Source organism: Ascidiella aspersa, chromosome 9 (genome assembly GCF_963924565.1).
Source record: "Ascidiella aspersa chromosome 9, kaAscAspe10.2, whole genome shotgun sequence".
NCBI classification, from domain to species: Eukaryota; Metazoa; Chordata; class Ascidiacea; order Phlebobranchia; family Ascidiidae; genus Ascidiella; species Ascidiella aspersa.
Window position 1 is genome coordinate 20,339,828 of NC_139455.1, and position 22,351 is coordinate 20,362,178.

A 22,351-nucleotide genomic window follows, 5' to 3' on the forward strand; every position below is an offset into this window, starting at 1 on the left:
ATTCTGTTTTTAAAACACATACTAAGCTTAAATGCAAAATCAGAATATTTATTTGTTTCATAAAATCATTAAAAAAAATTACTTCACTTCAAATTTAATGCAAAATGTAATTTTTAAATTTAAAACTAACATTTTTAATATAACTTAACAAAAAAAAAAAAAAAATAGCACAGTCCTATAATACAGTAGTGGGCCAAAAAAATGCTACACTTTTAATAACAAAAATTTAACACAAACAAAATGTACAAGATTGTCACTCTTAAACTAAAGATAAATAGTAGAACATATTATTACCGCCATGTTGTCATATTCTTGTGGTCAATCACCGTAACATTGTCACGGATTATGACGAGCAGAACAGAAAACAGAATTGGCAAGAGAAGCTCAAATAAGGTTGCTACCGGGCGACGCTTTTGCAATACAAAGTTTTTCCAAACTAGCAAAGAGAATTGATTGAAAACTGTTCCCATCGTATGTTTAGTACATCTTTGCTTATACAGAATTATAACTAAGCACCTAATACAACAAGAAAGCCAATAAATAAAAAAGTGTACATAGGTTTTAGCGCTTCATAAATATCTTGAAATTATACAAATACTAAAAATAAGAAAACATCATTTGTGCTGGGTATTTTAAAGAATGCATGCAAACTTACATGTAGAACAAAGTTGGTCACTTGCTATGCCTAAGGAAGTGGCCATTTGACCAGATCGCTCTTTTACTCTTGCACCAATACATGAATGTTTGTTGATTTGGGTGGTGGTGACTGGTTGTTTTGCAGTTAACTTACAAGTTTGGCATAATTTCACTTATTTTTTTGGAAATCGATTTAAATTACTTTGTTAGCCAGGTAAGTAGCTTCAGGAGGTGCTTATAGGCTCTTTGACCGGATTGTTCTATTACGCTTGCACCCGTTAGTGATTATATGTCTATTTTAACTACTTTGATGTCCAGGTGAATAGCCTCTTCCCAAGCTTAATTTATTATAGAATGCTAAAATAGTATACTTTTTGCTATAAGCCTAAAAAATGACTACATGATTCAATATTGAAACTATACAATCATTTAAAAATGCCCAGTTGTTTTTTGATGGCAAGGGCACATATTTTCCACCAACACTAACAATTCATAGTACTTTTACTCAAAAATGATTACACTTATCTAATTAACCTCAACAACTTTTTTACTTGATTAAACTGAACTCCATAACTGCAAAGTATGGGTAAAATTAATTCAGTCTAATTAGACAATTAGCAAACGGTGTACATTTCCTTTCTGAAGTGTGTTAGCTAACTGCTGTCCACTCGCATATGGTCATGTGATTATGTTAATTGCACAACGCACATTGACATGAAATAGGTCAAGCGAACGAATTGACTTAATGTGTCGCAGTAATCAGCAGCCGGCAAGCCTCACATTCGGAAGGCTTGTGATATAAAACAGCTTGCTTTCCTTTAACTTGATCGACAAAAAAGTACAAGATTACGGTATACAACCTGTATACAGTAATTTTGTTTATACTTCTATCAGCTGATCGTACGTCACGAGCTGTTTTTCTCCTTCGGCGCAGTTTCCATAAAGGGGAATTACTTCCTGTGTTGCGTAACGAGAAATAAACTTAAAATCTATCCATCTCCGGTTAAGGGAGTCAGCATTAAACTGGAAAGGTTGGCACGAATTTAATTGCATATTAAAATAGCAATCGGGCGGTGTTATTATACTGGTTTGCTGATCCAAGACCAAGGTTCCGCTTTTACCAGCTTTTATTTCGTCTATCAGTTCATTCAGTTGTATAGTTTTCGACAAATCAAGACGAAAGTTCGCTAGAATACGTAGGAATTAAACCAACTCTAGGCTACTGTTGGGTAAAGAAATGCATCAGATTTTCGCTGAAGCGTTTGTTTAAAGTTTAAACAGAAGGCATTTTTTTTAATTTGCTTTAAAATCATTAACATATAGGTTTCATAGCACTATAAAGTTGAGCAATATAAAGTCTGGTATTGCCTACGTGTTTTTCTTTTTTGCTACCTTGACTTAAGATTACCACTATATCTCGATTTGGTTGTCTCGTGAGATAAAAATGTTGAAAATTACATTCGTAGCTATCTTTTTTAATCATAACAAAACCCCTTGCTCGTAAAAAATTATAAATAAATTTATTTTTCGCGCGAAAGACGACAAACACAATCAGTACAGTCACTGCAAAATCCACTCCGTTAAATCCCGCGGCTTCTCGTCGTCCCATATAACGAAGCGAGCTATTTCGCCGTAAGTCGTATTCAGGATGGCAAGCTCTTTCAATGTCCGTTCTACTCTGCCGTCGACCGCAGGCATGAACCTATAAAATTCACAATGAAGCAAGGATAATTGGGAAGGAGTGTGTATAAACTGGCAGTGTTCTAAAGATAGCAAGGCATTCCAAATCAAGTTCTTGTAAAAAAAATTGAAGACATTGTATATTTAGGGTTGCCATATTTTTGGGTTAAAATCAGGACGCATCCAAAAAGTCCCATATATAACACTTTTGTGGTCATTTAAGTATTACGTCACAAAATACGTCACAGTGACGTCACCAAACATGTAACTTAAAGAGGCCCTTTTTTTGCCAGGTAAATACGTGTGAATGTGCAATTAAAAATAAGGCATGTTCCGGTTGATTACGACAATTGAGAAGTCAAAGTCATTATTAATTATATTTTTTTCGGCAAAACATTGTTTACACAGACAGCATGTATCTCGGTTATCTTAAATTTACACTAAAAACAAGAAATAAAGGCGAATTTTCTTGCGCGAATAAAGTGGTCGTAATTAACTTTACACTCGATTTACTGAACAGGGGTGGATACAAGGGGGTTGGGGCCGCACGTGGACATACCCAGGTTATGTTTACCTCAATGCACATCATATAACAGTTCCAGACGGCTCCATGATATGCTTGCCAACAAACTTGAAGAACAAAAGGACGCGATTCATTTTTAATCAACATACCTCGAGTAAAGATGTATCGTGTAACTTTTCTTCCAATCCCACAACTCGTGGTAGAGGAAATTGATCTCTTCCCAATTAGGACGCAGCATCTTTTCTTTTACGACGCGTATCGTGTCGGGAAAGAGCTGCCATAGACACCAGGGAACAAAACACGAACTCTCGCTCCACCTAGCGTCATAACATATTAATTATTTCAACCGCTACAGGTCTAAAGATAACTGTTGTTACTAAGGTTAGCCAGCGGGATGGACACTAGTTATAGAATTTGTACGCCTATACATCTTTATAAAAGATTCAATAGATATCACGCTTGTGCTAAAAATCAAAGAAACGACAAAATTCGATACAAATAAATAAAAAAATTGTGGACCTACATGGAATCGTTGAAGGCTTTATATTCTTGATACCACCTGTTGAGAAACCAAGAGTTCTTTTCAGCCAAGATGATGCTGTTTGCTGAATAAATATACAGTTACGTTGGTAACAGTCCAGATCTAGGCTTGTGAAACCATAAAATTTGCCGAATCGTTGATTAGACTATATTCTCAGCAAAACGATAAAGCTAGATTAATAAAAGTGGGCCTATAATAAGCATACCTTTTTTAAGTTATATCACAAATATAAACAAGTGCGTCAAAAAATTATAGCGTATAATGTGTTTTATTTTGGTTTTATCCAAAAAGTTAATTTAATGTACCGGTTTATAAGAAGTAATATAAACATTCATCCAATTTCAATTAGGAAACTTTTTTACTGTTTGTTACTGTTGGAGTGACATTGCTTGCATGAAGACTTGAGAATCAAATTATTGTGGCCATTGATGAAATAAAGTGATGTGCTAACACCAAATGTATTATAATTTGTCATTTATTTGTTGTTCTCAATTCTAAGCATGATCTAATTTCTGATTTTACCCAAAGTTCTGCTTTGTTTCTGAAGCGATTCTTCGCTACGCAGGTGAATTATACATAAAGTCTAAACCAGTGGTTCTCAACCTGGGGGTCGCGACCCCCAAGGGGGTCGCAAGGGGTTGTCTGGGGGGTCGCCGTGTAGAATTTCAAAAAAAAAATAATCATAAGAATTAGGCAATATGAACTAAAAGTTTAGCAATATAGAAGGAGCAAAGGCAACCGCCAGACTAACGTAAACTTGTCTTTGTTTGGCCTTTGCTGCAGTGAACCTGTCGCGTTTATGACGTCACAATTAGGCTGATCTTCAGTCAAACGATGTCTAATAAAAATAAATGGACGCTCAAACCATGATTGCCAGAAGGCCTAAAATTCGAACCAAAAACGACAAATTGTTCTAATTTTAACTGCTGTGTCCGACGGTTTGTAAATCATTAGGACAGTAAGCTATCCGTCCCAATTTTGCCGAATTTATTTGGAACATTGGATGAAGTAAAACCACGGGCTCACGAGGCCTTCAAAATAGTTTATACCAACTTTACAAACGTAAGGACAAAAATTTTTCGTGCTTCGCGCGATTTTGATGCGTATTTCTAGAATAATTCCTGTGCAGCACAAAAGCGTCAGGTGTACTGTAGGGCGCTCTAGTTTCAAATTGAAATTTAGGCCAACTTACAATAAAACTCGTGCTAGGTTTACAATAGGTTACAGGCAAACTATTTCTACTTTTTAGCGGTATTATAACTTTTTACATAGCCTTTTCTACAACATCCACAGAATTCCGAGAATAAAATTTTGGTGTTGCAGTTTTGGCAAAAGGAAATAAAATTTACAAAAACTTTATTATTGCACTGCTGTTAACAACTAACCGTTTTGTAAATTTGAGAGAAATTTGGCTGCCCACCAAGAACATTTACCTCTACTGATTCCCTTTAGTCTCGCACTAGGTACATATTATTTGACCTAAAATGTATGAACTTCACACCAACAATGTCCTAACCCTAAACCAAGCATCTGGCAACCCTGGCTCGAACCGTAACTTTAGCTTGTTATATGGCGCATTTTAGCCAAGTCTTAATACAATTCTAGTCTAAGTTTTTTATCTCTATTTGAATTTTGCCAATTTTAAAATGTGTTTTTTATTTACTCAGGTTTATGAATCACACACTTTAATTAGGGGGTCGCACAAGTTATCGAAAACTTAAAAGGGGTCGCAAGAACAAAAAGGTTGAGGACCACTGGTCTAAACAGTGTCAATTTGGTTTACTAATGTTTAAATGCGATTTTGTCAAAAATTATTGTGAAATAATTAAAGGTAATTCTACTTGCGATTTTAGTTTAATTTCTAGCTTTTACTTTTCTGATTTTAATCTAATTTAAATAACTGAAATACTTGTATTTTCAGTTCGAATTGAAATCTTTAAAGAAGAATGCTAGAACCGTATATATTTTGCTATATAAAGCCTAAAAATGACTGAAGTGTGTTATTTTTTTTTTAGATAAATTTCTAGCATTTGCGAACTCGTATTTCTGATTTTAATCTAATTTAAAAAACTAAAATACTCTAATTTGCAATTCGAATCGAAACCCACAAAAAGCAATTCTATTTGGGTCTGCTTGAATGCTCAACTCAATTCAACTTACCTAGCGCGTCGTAATTCTCCTCGCCCAAAACCATTTCGCTCTTTCGCAGTTCGTCCAATGAACCTAAAACGACGACGTCATCGTCCATATAAATGCCGCCAACCTCGAGAAGGATTTGCAGTCGTGCTATGTCCGACTGATGCTCCACTTGCTAAAAGTACATGTTTGTAGAAAACTAAAGGGAGCGTTTGAAACGACCAAGGTTTTCGATAACGTCTGTATTACATGTAGCCTTGTGTGTGAGTATGAATGCCGACTTGAACAACTAGATAATTCTAGAATTCCAATTCAATGAATTGGAGTAAAATATAATTTTTTTTTTCGAAACGACTTGATGCCTGAAAAGCATAGGCAGTGCTAAGACGTATACAATTTCCCCCACACACATTACTATGACAATTAATTACGATTTAAAATAAAATTTGTGACTAATAAAGGTAATTCTAGTTTTGATTTTGATTTTCAACAATTCAATATTTAATTTGAATCTATATTGAGAATACTAAAATAATTATAATTTAATCGAGTTTAGAAATCTGAAATTCGATCATTTTAGTTCTAATCTACTATTCAAAAGCTAAAATAAATCTCGTTGTCCAAGTCTGTCTATCTGGCCAATACCTTATTTCGTTACCGATACTCTGCTTTTGATTTCGGGGGGGGCGGGAACAAGGGCAGAATATGCCAGTCCAAATCGATACAAATTACGTTACGGGTATACTCAAATGGAAAAATTCGACGAGTATCGACAGTAACGATAGTACCACTCAGTACAGGGTATCGTATACGATCCGATAGTTTCCGACATTCTTTTTTATGAGTGTATAGGCTACATAAATCGATAAGCTGAATGTACAATAAAGCGAAGAGCATAAAAATGGTTTGGACTCATTACACAAATGAAAGTCAATTATACAAATAAAATTCCGATTCATTTGAAATGACTTCGATTTATTCTTTGGCCAATAAACGCGAAACTGCATTTCCATAAAGTGACCAGTTGTTTTAAACAGAGAAACTATCGTTAAAATCACCTTAGCATTCTTTCCCCAAACAGTTTTCGTCGGACTTCTTTTAACTATTTTTAGCACGTTTTGGGCGAAGTCTGTGAACGAGTCCCAATAGGAACCCGTAGGCTCGCAATCAGTGTGAAGCAGAATCAAGTCAGGATTTTGAAGTTTAAGGGCACTGAGCATGCTAAAACAAGAAACAATCAATGTCGTAAATTTTACCTTATAAACAAGAGACCTTATAAATATGCTGTGCTACCAGGCGTCTTTACTCTTTTCCTCTTTTATTTTGAACGCCCGGTAGCGCATTTGTATCTATTTTTATGCCGTTTTGTTTGCGTGGTGTTGTTACATTTCCTAATGAAGACATCCTGGGTAGTTAACCGAAACGTCGGATAAAACAAATAAACACCAGAAGAATTATTTTCAGTAAACGACATTATAGGATTGGATATTTTTACAAGTTCATAAGAAGCAAATGTTTTCTAATTTTTTAGTATAAATTAAAGTTAATTTGTAATAAATTTAGCCATAAAGAAATAAGCCAAAACATATCAGCGCCACTTTCGTTTTTACTATACTGGTATACTGTAGGCTTACATCGTCACAGCGTGAAATAAAAAAAAACGCAAATTACTATAGGTTTTGGCGAAAGTTGGACTGCGATGTCAAATGTAACGAGAAAATGCTTTTTTGCGAGTGTATTTTACCTGATGTAGTGGTGCACGCGGTATCTGCGACATCCGAACCAAATGAAGTGGACTATATTCGGAATGGGGGTTCCCCTGCTTTTCGAAAGTGCGCGCTGCACTTCAGGAAGCTGCAATTAAATTGAAGGTTGTTATTGGCCGATAGGTCGGTCTACAGTCCCCCTTTTTGCTGCGATTTTATTTTTAGCTTTTGGTAAGCAGTATTGTATTTTCGCATTGGACACATCCGAATAAAAAAGGAAATACTTACACCAAGGTCGACGCTATAGCCTTGGTGCAACCCAAACGGGTAATTTGCCTTCGGTAATTCAAATTGCTTGTATGATACATTTTATACGTTGCTGGTGTAACAAGTATGTTTTCGCAATTTGATTTGTGTGATATTGGAAACAAAACAGTGAAGCTTAACAAACATATTTAAAGAGTAAATTGCTAGTTTCTGCCGTCCGGTGTCTAATGAAGCACGTTCAATATTCAACTAAACCTGTCCAAAGACAGAATCTCTCGTTATGCCAGCCTGGACCGGCCAATTTTTGTTTACAGCATACGAAAGGCCTCCTTCGTTAACCCAAGTAATTCAAAACGCCGAATAAAAACACATGTACGAATTGACGTGATTGAGACACAATACCAGGCCACTGCGACAAACAATCGGCCTTAAATTTGGGTGTAGTGCAAGTTTATCAGGCCAGGGGTAACTGCCTTGTGTTGTCTAAAGGCTATTTGTCCTGGTCAGCACAATGTAAAAGTTAAGTCTTTGTTTTTGCTGCGGGCATGTCGCAATGCCCAAAGATGATCAAATCACTGTTTGCGAAGAAAACAAAAGGCAGAAACAAAGGATTTTCGCTCCAGGGTTTTAAACTCTCGCTTGAAAACCAAACACAACACGAACAAATAAAATACAGAGCTGTGGTAATTGCTAACAAACGGAAAACATGATTAGGTTTCAAATAGCTGCAGGAAGAACAATCAGGACTACAACAAAAACAGTAATTACCTTTAAAAGATCGTCATCGCCCATCGCTAGCCTCCGTGCTTTTTCGTCCAACCATTCTTTTTCGACTGCTTTTTTATCGATAAACCTCGTGGTATCGTGTACCAGTAGCTGTGGAAGGGGTCTTCCCATGTCGTCCTGAACGAAATTTGATTTACAAAGTTTAGTTTAAATTTAGCCTTTGTATAAGTATGATGTTGCTATCATACATAGTATGCTAAAAAAGAAGCTCCTATGCTAAACAAATGAAGCTCTGGTATTTATTTATTTTATCCGACGTTTCGAGGTTGCCTTTTTCAGGGAATGTACCACTACTACGTTCCACAATTCAATAAACAACGAACAAAATGAAAAGCGATTAGAGAAACTATGCCTCTGTAATATAAAGAAGAAAAAACTTTGCAGGTACAACAGACTGTTTCCTAACAACGTTGTTTCACCTGCTTATAGTTAATATCAAATCCCATGCGGACCCAATCACGTTGTTTATTAAACACTGCACAATGACTTTAATTAAAATATCGTCTCTATTAAATTTACGAACTCGTGGTATTTTTGCCCTCTAAAAAACTCGAAATTACGTTAAAGTTAGCGTTCCGCCTACAAAGTGTAAATTTCCTGTAGACAGCTGTAAAAAACACTATAAATTGAAAAAAACACACATGTTAAGGGTTCCTCAGATCAATTTGTCGATGCTAATAGGGATATCCGATAGGCTACTTGTACAGCTTTTGTTGTTGTATTAACGTTATGTGCCAAAATAATAAAAATTGAATTACATTGAATTGTACATGAACGTAAATCGTAGGTGTATTTAGGTTGTTTATCCAAAATTTGGTTTAGCGTTAAGAAGTCAGATTAGCTGCAGTTTTTAACCTACTATTTTCTGATAAATTCACCTATTAAGGTAAACATAGATGCTTTGTAACGCAAGTCAAGGCTGGAATTCCTGAATTAATTCGATATCGGATCAGCACCGATATTACTGTAATATCTGACGAGTACCGACAATTACTTGACATCGGGTATCGCCTCTGACCCCCCTTAGATGTTACTATATAATCAATACCGAGCTGGCTGACCCTAGGTTAAAATGCGCACATGCGTATATATAGGAGTTTCAAGATAATGTGACTTTACCTTTCATTTGTATATAATAGCAGTCACCTACCGGGTATGGCTTGAGTGTTGGCGGTTGTTGGCTTTTCTCTGCGGGATTGGCGTTATAGGCGATAAATTCCTGGGCTTTGTAGCGCTTGTATTCCTCCAAGTCCAAAAGCAGATTCGGGCCGTTTATCTTAATTCGTAGTTTTTTAAACTCGGGTTCCTCCCGGCCGGTTAACTTCGTTGCGCCTCCGTTCCTTTCGTTGATCATTCGCAAAAATTCGCGCTCCGAAAGAATCAGCGAACCGTTGCCTTTTTCATCGCCCGGAAAGTTATTGTCCCCCGCGTCGTCATAGAAAAATCCATCGCCGACTTCGAAATCACCAGGTTTGGTGGTGGACTCTTCGCTATCTGTACTTTGCGGCCTTAACACCCTTCTCAGGTTGACAGCAGCGCGCTCGACCTTAATCGTGGCCAGTCGCGCTGTATTTCGCGTAAGTTCGGGACGTTTAAAGTCCGATCCATCTTTGAAAAAGCGGTAAACGGACTGCAGCAGCACGAAGCCAGCTAAAGCAGCAGCACAGCGCAGCAGCGGTTTCACTCTAAGCTTTATCATGCTTTCCCGGCTCTGTTTCGCGTCGAACCTTCGACTGGACTACTTAACCATGCAACCGACTTCGCTAGAAAGCTTTAATTGATTTACTGCCTTCAGCGTAAGATGTTTAGACCGCCTTAAGACGAACCTAATGGATCTGAACCTATCCTTTTTTTTTAAGTACAAAGTTAAAACCAAGAATGAACAACACTAAAACGGCTGTATGACTTGCATTCAAATTATCAATAAACATACTGTTGCCATTTGTACGGGTTAAAACCACTACTTTTTACTTTTAAGCAGTTAAAGATACTGTTTAACACCATTTGTCAATTCTGTGTTGTATCTATGTTCACCAACACATAAGAACCTCTGGTTTACAGTATACTCGCTTTCAAATATGGCGAGAGAAAATCATTTGCACATAGCTGTTCAAAATCCCACGAGGATCTAAAATTAAAATTAGCTATTCATAGGCTGCACGTTTAACGACTGCACACTTGTATCCAATGTCGTACATGACAACCGTCTTTTAAACTCAACAAACAAAAGCCTTCAGTATCAGAGTAGGACAACTATATTTTTTCATTTTTTTTCATGTTGATTTAGATTTAGAAGTATAAAAGAAAATTAGAGCTCGATTAGAAATAAATATAAGAGTATTGTAAAACTGAATCACCAAGTTCGCGAAATCTAGAATTTGACTATAATATGAATAAGCTTTAATCGGTTCGCAATCATCATCAAATACTATGAATGCCAACTATTAGTTCACCAATTTGCACTATTTATGCCTAATTACTAACTTTTTTCAGACTGCGAAACTGAAAATCGCCGTTGGAAAAAGACAATTTGGGGTTAAAACTAAATTAGATGAAACTAGAAGTGAGGACAAACCTCTTGCAATTTTATTATACTTAGAAGAAGCAGCATATAGATCTAACTAGAGTACTAGAATCGTTTAGTTTTCCACGTTTGTTTTGTTTTCGTTTATGCCCAGTTTTAGTAAAGCAGGCCGTCTACCCTAAACTAACTGTAACTACAAAAATAACTTACTCAGGCTCTACTTCATTTCCTGCCTATACACTGGTAACGTAAATAATTTTGGCAGTTACTATATTGTTGACCAAAGCTTCCTATACAATTTCCAGCGCTAGCAGTAATTGCCTAAGGCGTTTTGTAGCCGAAACATTTCTGTTTTATGCGATCCAAAATTGCTGGACAATAATTGTCCCCAATTGTGTTTTGCTCAGCTAGTGATTAGGCTCTTACGCGTAATTATAACGTAGTTTAGAATTTTACTGTATACTGAAACCCTAGCTTCTCATAACGTGCTGACTGCTGATGTGAAACAAATATGCCCGTTGTTTGAACACAATGCAGAAGAAACATCAGCGTTTCCGCAATTATCCTGCTCGTGATAGGCTAACCAACTCTTGGCGGGTTATTGATCATATTTTGACTCCTACGAATTTGCAATACTGCAGTACAATAGCCTACGTGACGATTTTCCGAGAGCCAAAGGGCTGCCATTGTCATATTATCACAGTGTGGTATGAAATATTAAATGCAGACACGGAGATAAACAGGTATGTAGGCCATACTAAAATATATTTGACAGATCGGGTGTAAGATTTGTAAGGTTGTCAGCTGAACTTTCCAACAAAAAAGTGCCATGCCAAAATCATAGCCTATTTTCAAAAAACTTTCTGACATGGAAAAAGTTAACAGAACCGCGCCAAAGTGGTTAAAAGTAGATCCTAGGGCTATTTGGCGATATTTCGTTTTTAAGCAGAAACGTTAACAATATTTTAGTAGACTAAAATTGAGGATGACTAAACTCAACGAAATTATAATTTATTCGAAAAAGTATAAAGTACTAAATTGCAAGAATAGCAAACATGATTTAACACTTAGGCCACATTGGTGTTATTCCAACTCACTATGCGCAAAAATAAAGCCTAATGAATGTTTTATACCAGGGGTTCTTAACCTTTTTGTATGTATTACCCTCTTAACAAAAATACATGTTAAATTTACCACCAATATCTAAAGTGGTCCTAATTTATTAAAAAAAAAACGAAAGTAAAAAATTACATCAATTATATTCAGTGCGTTGGCTGCCCTTGTTGTTTTGGAAACGTGTTGTTCAATGTCTGTTAAAGTATTATACAACGAATGAGTCTGCCACTAACAGGAATTGTGCATTTCTCCGAACTTCTCAACACTTGAAGCGTATTACCACTAGCTGGATTATTGAACGTAAAAATATTTATTAATAGTTATGACTTAATTCGTGGTAAATATGTAACTGGAGGGAGGTCGTTTCAAACGAAGCGTGTTGAAAAGCATTCAAACCTAAGACGTTGAGATCAATTTAACTCGTGGCCTTCAAAAATGTATTCGTTTCCCATAAACAAAGCAAAAAATTTTATTGCGCATCAAAAAATTTTGTAAATGTCAGTTAAAGATAATTAAAAAAAGAAACGCACTGCACACATACTAACAATTAGAATGGAACTTTACACAGCTGTTTAAGCGCAACTTAAAAGGCACATTTCTCGTTAAATAAACAGGCAGGCAACTAAACAGTCATCCACAAATTACAGTGTAATATGTAAATCTTTGTAATATTTTTCAGGTTTCTCAATTAAGAGCCATGACCACTGCGAATATTTCGATCATAGCCATCCAGTTATGTCGCGGGGTTTATCATCGTCCCAGATAACGTGACGTGCTACTTCGCCATAAGTCGTATTCAGGATGGCAAGCTCCTTGAAGGTCCGTTCCGTCCTGCCGTCTATTTTTGGCATAAACCTAAAACAATAGTCGCATTTTTATTGCACACATATAAATACGTTGACGCCTCGATCAGTGGGTATTAGGTAGTAGTAGTTGTTACAGCGAGAAACGTTGTTTAATTTCTATGTTGATGACGTCACAATGTTACCGTTTTTCTCTTCTAGTTTCTCAAATGTTGCTAGCAAAAAGCACATGGCGCAAGTTCTTAACTTTTAGTTGCCAACTGTAAATTGGGTTTTTCTGTACTAGTTAGTTGTATTGACTAGTCGTATTAGGCTTAGAATTTGTAAGAAGTTAATAATATTACGTTTATTGTTTGTTTAGTAATTGATTTCAAACTTTAAATTGCAACTGAAATCTAGCCGTGACTGATTATATCCAAGTTAATCCTGGATCCCTAACAAGTTGGTACGTACATTTATTGTGGCTATATTTCCTTGTCGTTAATATAAAAGTAAAAAGCCATTTGATTAGGATTAATATTGTTTGTGCTAAGTTACCAATATCTTGAGTTCTGTTAATGTTATGCTGTAAATGCCCGTCTGCCATAGCCGTGTATGACGTCATAATCGCATTTCGTTGTGTTGATTTTTCGTTCTGTTTAACAGAGAACCGTCACCGTTCAAGACTGTGTGGCAACTATAGGCAGTGCTGGCGGGGACGCGTTCCAACAAAAAACACCCATGCAACGGTTGATGTAGGCCAGGCTACATAGGTCGCTTAGGTGCAGCCACGACCGTTACAGTAGTCTTACCTATGTTTTTCCTTACGTATAATTAACACGGCAGTGCACTACCAAATTTGGGCCACGGAATAAAAAGGTTTGGGAACCACAGCTCTAAGTGAAATTGATATTTGTAGCTTGGTTGTAGTTTATTATAGATCATGTATATCAACTATTTGACAAACTTACGAAAAAAATATCAAAAGAATTGTATGTCGACTTATACAAAACGCTTAAATGTACGTAATAGCCTTTCAACGGGAAAGGCGCAATAGTCTTTTAACAGCAAATATGAGGTTAAAAGATTGTAAACAAAAAATATATTGGTGCTGCAGTTTGAATTTGATGTTTTACGCCTTATAGCAACTCACGACCTGTAAACAAACGCTTAGAAGCACTATTAAAGGCCTATAACCGACAGGCTATCTAATATAAATCATTCAAAGGCAACATGTATGTTCGAAAGGAAATTCTCCCCATTTTTCTCAGGATGGTCCAAACCCTGGTCTTGCTAACCTTGTCAGCCAAATCATTATCTGGCATCTCTGCTACTCTATTTGCGTGCGGTTTGGAGCAGTGAGTCTTAAGCTTTATATCTCTACCCGTTTCAAAGATTGTTATGGCATACTAATGACGCCGCCATTGGGTAGCGGATACTTTTAGGCAAAATACCGCAACTCCCAACTGCCCCGACCACCCTTATCTTGCCAGTTTCCGTCATTGGTTCATGACGTTACCTTGCGTAGAGGTGCATTGTGTAGCTGTCTCTCCAATCCCACAACTCATAGTAGATCAACCGCCACTCATCCCAGCTGGGGCGCAGCATTTTCTCTTTAACCACGTGGATTGTGTCGGGAAATAGCTGCCACATACACCAGGGAACCAGGACTGAACTCTCACCCCATCTAGCGGATAACAAAATGTGAGGTTCATGTTCATATCTCTAGAAGGTGATTGAAAACCTTAAGTTGCACTTTTTAGTACAGTAAATGACATATCTTATTTCAAACGTATATCTGTAGAATCGAATAACAGAATGTGCCTAAGTCCGAATATTGCAAAACAAACGATCATAAATGCAATAGTAAAAATTAAACTAAACCGATTTTCGGTTTAATACGTCCTGTACTTAGTCGAATCTTTATTAAGGTTTTGTAGACATTCAGATTTCCAAATCTACTTATTTTGCCAATAATACAAAGCAAATTCAAGACGATTTGGTTCTCTAATTGTTCGGAATTCTATATTTTAGTATAGCAAACCTTTCTAAATATGAGTTTTATGAGGCCTAAGAACAATTTCTATGTAAAAAATTGATCATGTAAAACAGTGAACCTTTTAATTTTTTCTAATTACAAAAACACACTCTCGCAACATTTAATCAAGACGTTAATTCAATATATAACACAAGGTAATAAACTTCACTATCCAGTAAACCAAACTCCAACCAATATCAATCTGTAATTTTGGCTTAACCTTATATAGTTGAATGCATTTGTGCCTTGAAAAAGTGACACAGAATTGAACTATTTTTTTTTAATTTAGCCTTTGAACTTTTTTTTTCAATACAACCTAAAACCTTTTTTACGTTTTTCATGTAATGTTGTAATTTTTTTTATTTTAAAACATACATTTTAATGTTCTATTGCGAATACAAGTACATGGGGGCATGGGTGCCGAAACGAACGTTCTCTGTTTTTTTATGTCTTAATGAAGTGTTTGGAACGCTTGGTTACAGCACAACAGTTTATTAGTTATCTGTGGTTTTTGACATACTTACTTAGCATCGTTGAAGTTCTTGTATTCTTGGTACCATCTGCTTAAAAACCAGGAGTCCTTGTTTGCGATAATGATGCTATTGGCTGACAAGAAAAAAAGATTATATTCTACGTTTGCCAAAAAAAAATAAACCGAAAATCATTTTGAGTCTGCGACCCCTTTCAATACACACTACGCGACCTAACTTTTGGTACTTTATACATACGCCGCAAGCATTTATTATAAAAATGTGAAACTCAATAGAAAATTCTGTATTGCATTAGTGAACACATTTTCATATAACCATTAAGAAAAGTACACACTAAATGGATATAGAACTGTGTGAAATAGCTATACAACTGTACCAGCAACCACAGTTTGAGGACTAAAATGAACTCAAAATGCTTCACAATTTACTTAAACTAAGGATTTGCTTACCGACGGCATTGTAACCCTCCTCTCCCAAAACCATTTCATTGTTCCGAAACTTGTCCAACGATTTAATGACGACGACATCGTTATCCATGTATATTCCACCGACCTCGAGCATGACGTGCAGCCTTGCTATGTCCGCTTGATGCTCGATTACCTGCGAAACAAGGTTAGCGTATTCTTATTATTTTTGCAAAGCGAAAGCCAGACAAAAAATCTTTTTAGGATAACAAAACGATAATACTATTAAATCGAATTACCTAACAGAAGGCAATGTATTGATATTCCGCAAACTATCTAAAGCCGTGGTCCTTAACTAGGGTTTGATCAGTTTTAGTTATTCCATTGCGCTTGTGGTTTAAACGGGGTCAATGAGCACATCAAAAATGTTAATACAAAAAAAATCTTGAATTGTGTATAATTTAATCCTAATCAATCGCGTGTGTTATTTAGTTGTATTACTTATCTGAAAACAAACTTGGGTCGCATGTAAATGCTTTCAGTGTAATAAAATTGGGGTCAGGTAATAAAAAGGTTTTAGACCACTGGTCTAAAGCATTATCATACAGCCTACTGAAAGATATATCAACGATTGCATTCTGAAATAGACTGTGGTCCCTCCCAAACAATGTTTTTAGCACGTCTTAACTTAAACAAACTTAAAGTCTTATTTACCTGACTTACAAGATAACACAGGATATAGTCTGAGGCAAGCGGTGTTTAATTGCAAGTCTCATTAAACTAATTTGCCTCGGCAATCAATCTCGCTATTGCTTCAATAAGTATTGCTGTTGTCTGATTACAATTCCACGTGTTGGCTATTATGGGCAAACCGACTAATCCCGGCAAGCACAACCACTCACTGTATTGACTAGACAAGACTGGATTGGTTCAACAGCAGAACAACTTGTAAATTGATCCTGATTACTGGACATTTTTATTTTGTAAGCAATCCTTTTTATACACAAAACTTAGAAGAGAAATTTTCTGTGCGAGAAAAAGATTATGACGCTGCAATGACACGGCAAATTGTTACATTATCTAATAGTAATTTCGTCACACGGGTGTTGGCTTATCGCCTTTCTTTCTCAACATATCTCCTACAAGGAAGTTAGAATCTGTCCATATTAGTCAACGAAAAACGGCTTCTTTAACTGTAAACACAATTTCGAATCATTGTTTTGAGATGCGGCTAATGTGCCAATTCTCAAAGCGGCGATTTAAGGTCGCACATTCGCTGACAATATAAGGAAGGATGTGCGTCAGTTTTGCTATTCGTCATCTGTGAACAAGTGGCCGAACTGTTTCGCAAGGCACTGGCAATTTACCGGAAGTTTTCACTAAAAACGCACACAGTAGCAATTCGTCAACATTACATTTTCGAGTTTAGACACATAAAGCTCTTTGATAAATAGATATATTATTACAATTTTGATAAATATACAACAGGATGTTTTTGGTAAGGATGCGTTATGACAATTTTGATAATTAGACAAGAAATAATAAAGGGGCGCATGTTTTTTGTTATTCGTTAATTACTTAAAACGATTAATTAAACATGTAAAAATGGCCACTGCCACCACAAGTCATTCAAAAGGCCTTGTAGTAATCAACATCCAACATTAGTAAACAAGCTGCCGTTTGTGATAAATTCTTGTTGGTGATTTCAACTCACATTTGCTTTTTTTCCCCAAACAGTTGTCGTTGGGCTTCTTTTCACGATTTTCAGCACGTTTCCAGCAAATTTCTTGAGAGAGTCCCAATTAGGACCGGAAGGCTCACAATTGGTGTGGAACAAAATGAGGTCTGGCTGTTGTATTTTCGCGGCACTCAGCATGCTGTGAATAAATAATCCTGAATCCAACAAGTGTCATCAATCAATATTCAAAATTTTGCTCCGGAATTTAGTTTATATAGGTGAAACAGTTTGGTGATGTTTGAACCTTGTGAGTTTCAACCGCTGTGAAGACCAGGTGATTTGCTTTGGTGTAAATATGGGATATTGCCAAAACTCGAACTGGTCATCTTAAGACCACCTTGCAGAGGTTTGGTTAGTTTGAATCAAACCTATAGCTCCCGTAAACAAAAAGCTATGCAAAATTACCTAAACATCAGAAGTCAAATAATATATAGGTTAAACGGCAGGGTTACATGACTACAATACAATCAAAGGGTTTTGTCTTACTTAAAGTTTAAAACTTGTATTCCAGTTCACTTTAGGTGGACGTAACATAATGAAATAAATTACACAATAACATTGTTTTAAAGTCAAGTGTGGACGGTCAAAGTAGAATCGTACTCAAACATGGATTTATATTTTAAAAAACTTGTGGGTTTTTGCACATTGTTTTACGACGCTGAATTTGCCTTACGTGATGTAGTGATGCATTTTAAATTCGTGGCAGCTGAACCAAATAAAGTGGACGATATTTGGAACGGAAAACTCTCCTTTATTCAAAAGTGCGTTCTGTACTTCGGGAACCTGTAAACAAGTCAAACGTTTCAGTTTTTGTCTGATCAACTTCGGAAGGTCTGAGTAGAATTAGTATTTTGGAAGGTTTTATTTGAATATATAAAAGTATATTTGAAGAAACTTGTTGTGCGGCGCCCTTGGAAAACTAAAATGACGCACAGTTTGAAAACCTATTATTAATCAGTTATTTTCTCATCCTCTGAAAATACAAAATGGTGGCACCACTTTTCTGTAAATTTAAGGCCACGCATTTACTTTGTTGTAGCATTGCCGTGCTGATGTTTATCACACTAACTATATTTTGCGTGAAGGACCAATTACCAGCAAAACGTCATCATCTCCGAGCGCCAATCTTCTGGCTTTCTCGTCCATCCATTCCTTCTTAACTGCTTCTCTGTCGACTGATTTAGTCGTATCATGAACCAGATCTTTAGGGTTAGGCTTTTCACCCTGAATTTAAATGTGTTAAATATGGTAAAATATCCTTTAAACACCAGATGCCAAGCAACCGATTTCTAATCCAGGTCAAACTTTCAATATGCTCCTGAAGTTTATGAGCTGAACCCAATTTTATGATGAACAACCTTGTTTTGTTTGCTGTTCATGGTTGTCAAAAAACTGCAAATTATAGGTGAATTTTATCACAATTAAAGTGAGCTGATCCAGGTTGTTTTTCGTAAGGCAATGAAAACTTATATGATGTTACAAAGTTGGCCTATACGTCTTATGTGATATTCCAAAGTTTTTAGGTTAAGGAGTTGATTACTTACACCAGGTTGGTCCAACTCATTTTCATCGCGGGCCAAAAACAAGTTGTTGTTTTTATCTTGCCGGCCAATGTTTTTAAATTGCGATTCTTAGGCTTATTGCTGGCAAATTATACATTGTCTATGGCATATATACTAACTTTATGGAATGCATACCTTTGTTCAGTTACGGTAGAAATAATTTCAAAAACAAAAAATTAAAAAAACAAAAATTGAAGTGATATTGCCAGATTGAACCAAAACTGACTATCAGTTCGCGGGCCAAAAAGCTGAACTCGCCGACCAACTTTGGCCCGCGGCCCTGCAGTTGGACCACGCGGACTTACACCATAGAATACTAATTACATAATTAGTTTACTATGCTTACACTAGAAATTGTTTTCTATGCTTACACTACAAAAGCCACGTTACTAGGATGTTATCGATTCGCGTAAAGCAAAAATTGCAATTTGGAAACAGTCATAGAGGTAAAAAAAAACTATAGTGATAAAATTCCTAAAATTCTCTCAATGACACCGTCTGCAGACGAATTGCTATAGTAATGATCCCTTTAGCAGCCGTTTTCGACAACATATATACTGTTTTCGACAACATATATAAAATGGCACAGCTGTTATTGAATGTGCAACATTGTTTATGAAGAAAGTATTGAAAAATACTTGCTTTTTGTCATCCTTAGAAAACGATATATTCGCTATCAAGGCCAAATGCCTTTCTTCATTTTAATTTTGAGGGTGCTCTTTGTTCTACAATCTACATGGACTTATGTAAAAATCAGTACGTGCATCCATGCCATGAGACATGAGATTGAGACGTGCTTCATAAATTTTTTAAATCAAATTGTTTCTGAAATCTTGATATTTGCAACAGGACGAGTATTTTTTAAGAACGTTTAATTTTTAAAAAGCATTTACGTGTATAGAATATACCTACCAAGGGGTCACAAAGAAATTTATTTTTTAAAATAGGGTTGCAGAGCAAAAAAGTTTTGGAAACCCTGATATACGGAACATTATACGTACCGGAAACGGCTTGAGGGTCACCGGAGAATTACTCTTCTTTATCGGATTGGCGTGCAACTTAATAAATTCTTCGGCTTCTTTTCTTTGTTGATCGCTCACCACCTTGATTAAAACAATTACGGCGTCAAGCGATGTAAGTTAAACGTCTCTCGCAAGTGCGCGCGGCCGCGTTATTAATGTGATGTGTTTTTCGCGTTTCGCGTAGATGGAAAGAATATCGTCCGTGGGTTAGCAGTAATGGTCCGACTTGCGTAATACGTATTCTGACCAGCGAATGGTCCTCCAGCAGGAGGTTTAACAAGCCCTAACGCAAACGGCCTCCAACGTAAATCGCCTCCTGAAAAAGTTGCACTGCGTTACTAAAGCATACTAGTCGGACTGAAGCATACTGGTTGAAGTAAGACGTAGTTAAAGTAGCAAAGCTCATACAGAAGTATAGCTATCATTTTAAACGTTTTGTAATATCTCTTTGTTTCACTTCCAACATCATGTTACTTCTGTATGGGCCCTATGGCCCTATGGCCAATGCGCTGATTTTAACGTGACAGAAATATATATACTCCACCACTAACAAACTAATACGCAAATTTACTCACAGATCTTTATAATTTCACACTGTTTTCAAAAAACTGATAAAAGTCTTATCTTAGTAACATTTTATTTGTTTCTACGAAGGCTAGTTTTAAAATGGCCATTCTAGTTAAACTACCAGTTAGCTTATGCTTTATACATACGTACCGTTGTAGGTTTGAGTGTCACCGGATGTTGACTCTTCTCTGTGGAATTAGCGTGCATATTACTGAAGTTCTTGGCCTCCTGCATTCTACCGCTTAAGGTATTTGTTTCAGCATTTTTAGCTTCAGGCTTTATGATTTGAAATGTCTTTCGTAAGGGCTCGCTCACAGAAGACTTGATAGCGGAATGCTGAGATTTGCTTACGTCCAAATAGTAGTTATAACCAAGCAGCAGAATTAGTCCCACAAAGAAAACAACGCTGCAAAGTCCTATTGCTTGGCGCCTAACCATCACGTTTAATCTGTTTTCCTATTGGATGGAACTTAGTGTGGGAGTAAAAAGCAAGTGGTTGACAATCTTCGCCAAAATGTATCTAATAAAACAAACTAGGCTTGTTCCTAACTTAAACAACTTTTAATGGTTAGACCAGTGGTTATCAACCTTTTTAGCTTACGGACCTGTAAAATTTCAAAACAAATTTTGCGGTTAAAATATCAAAATCAACCCAAAATGTAAATAATATATTTGCTGCTGTCTTTTTGATATCATATGTGTTATACGTGGTTCTAAGTTTTTTTTACATACAATTGGTCTTAAAGTTTAAGACCAAACGAGTTGTCTTGTAGCCTACTTTAAACCAGTTGGGCACAACACTTGCAGCATTGTGACGTACCATAAAGTCGACCATAATGTTACGTCACAATGCTGCAAATTACGGAAATGGCGAAATTCTAAATTTGATGAAAAAGCCTTCGTCTTGCATTTTGCAATTGAAATATAAAATTGTAATATATTTCGCGGACCGGCAGAAAAGTTTACGCGGACCGGCGGTTGAGAACCACTAGGTTAGACTATTCACAATTCAAGTCCAAGTCATGTAAAGTCCAACGAAATACAAGTTAAGTCGCAGTCTGTGTCATTTACAATTGAAAGTCACGTCGTGTGCATTTAAAATGTATACGTTACCCAAAGGCATACAATATACAACCCGCTGACCAGAATCTGCACAGCAGTCAATAGTCGTTCAATCAGTAAATCTTATTGTTATCTCCGTCGGATTCATTGGAATTTTGACGAATCATAACGACACACTATAATGTGACTTAAACGACACACCAATGTTACGAGTTTCATTGGTTACACTCAGGTTTGCCAGCGAACTACAATGGATTAGAATTAAAAACAAGATTTTGCACAATAAACCTATAGATAGGGTTACCAACTGGTCAGACCAGCATAAGCACGCTACACCAAAAAATAAGCACGCTACTGATGACCAGGGCAAGATCCAGGATTCCGAGCTTTTAGGAATACCGTCATAAAATAAACTCATAAAAACATCTATTTTGGTATGTGTCAAACGTAGCTTAGTGGCACGTAGCGCGAAACAATTTTTGATCGAAAGTTAGTCAAACCTTTTATTTAAGAGACCATTTCCTTGAATGATTTGCTGTAGTTCCAAATTTTTTGTTTCTTTTTGTAACATTGTGAGCGCTAATTCCTGTTTTACATAGCCTCTATAGGACAATGTTTCCCAACGTGGGCAGTATCGCCCCCTTTCAACGTTAAAGAGTTACAGGGGGGCGTTGTGAGTTTCTTGATTTAAAAAGCGCCAAACCCACATTAGGGGTGTTCATAAAATTTTATCATATCACTAAATATACACTACATAAATCACGCTACAG

The 22,351-nt window shown here is 36.4% G+C and overlaps 3 protein-coding genes across 3 annotated transcripts in view; all 3 read right to left on the minus strand.

Moving 5' to 3' along the window:
- Positions 1-1,350, minus strand: part of LOC146133504 (phospholipid-transporting ATPase ABCA3-like) — a 37,044-nt gene extending 35,694 nt beyond the window's left edge. The window contains exon 1 of the mRNA XM_083397400.1: positions 295-1,350. Within this exon, the coding sequence (XP_083253526.1) occupies positions 295-470 (176 nt within the window). The 5' untranslated portion in view covers positions 471-1,350. The remainder of the gene's footprint in view (positions 1-294) is intronic.
- Positions 1,351-2,196: 846 nt separating this feature from the next.
- Positions 2,197-10,063, minus strand: LOC146133505 (uncharacterized). The gene is made up of 8 exons (XM_083397769.1): positions 9,426-10,063; positions 8,258-8,392; positions 7,261-7,370; positions 6,575-6,737; positions 5,541-5,691; positions 3,363-3,444; positions 2,989-3,156; positions 2,197-2,338 (listed from the first exon to the last, which is right to left on the minus strand). Exons 1-8 carry the CDS (start codon positions 9,972-9,974, stop codon positions 2,197-2,199), a joined length of 1,500 nt encoding a protein of 499 aa, XP_083253895.1. The 5' UTR covers positions 9,975-10,063.
- A 2,305-nt stretch (positions 10,064-12,368) lies between these two features.
- LOC146133506 (uncharacterized) lies at positions 12,369-21,120 on the minus strand. Its single transcript, XM_083396756.1, has 9 exons — positions 20,670-21,120; positions 19,932-20,033; positions 18,464-18,592; positions 18,042-18,151; positions 17,345-17,507; positions 15,676-15,826; positions 15,260-15,341; positions 14,217-14,384; positions 12,369-12,770 (listed from the first exon to the last, which is right to left on the minus strand). The coding sequence occupies exons 1-9, from the start codon at positions 20,955-20,957 to the stop codon at positions 12,635-12,637; spliced, it is 1,329 nt and encodes a 442-aa protein (XP_083252882.1). The 5' UTR covers positions 20,958-21,120; the 3' UTR covers positions 12,369-12,634.
- Between the last annotated feature and the right edge of the window lie 1,231 nt (positions 21,121-22,351).

Excerpts from the sequence above, each read along its gene's own strand:
- LOC146133505 (XM_083397769.1), bottom strand. The coding sequence starts at position 9,974 with ATGATAAAGCTTAGAGTGAAACCGCTGCTGCGCTGTGCTGCTGCTTTA. Across the intron at positions 8,393-9,425 it reads CAACACTCAAGCCATACCCG|GACGACATGGGAAGACCCCT; the intron begins GTAGGTGACTGC and ends AATTTCGTTCAG. Across the intron at positions 7,371-8,257 it reads GCGATGACGATCTTTTAAAG|CTTCCTGAAGTGCAGCGCGC; the intron begins GTAATTACTGTT and ends ATTTAATTGCAG.
- LOC146133506 (XM_083396756.1), bottom strand. The coding sequence starts at position 20,957 with ATGGTTAGGCGCCAAGCAATAGGACTTTGCAGCGTTGTTTTCTTTGTG. Across the intron at positions 14,385-15,259 it reads AAGAACTTCAACGATGCTAA|ATGGGGTGAGAGTTCAGTCC; the intron begins GTAAGTATGTCA and ends GTTATCCGCTAG. Across the intron at positions 12,771-14,216 it reads ACAATGCACCTCTACGCAAG|GTTTATGCCAAAAATAGACG; the intron begins GTAACGTCATGA and ends CTATTGTTTTAG.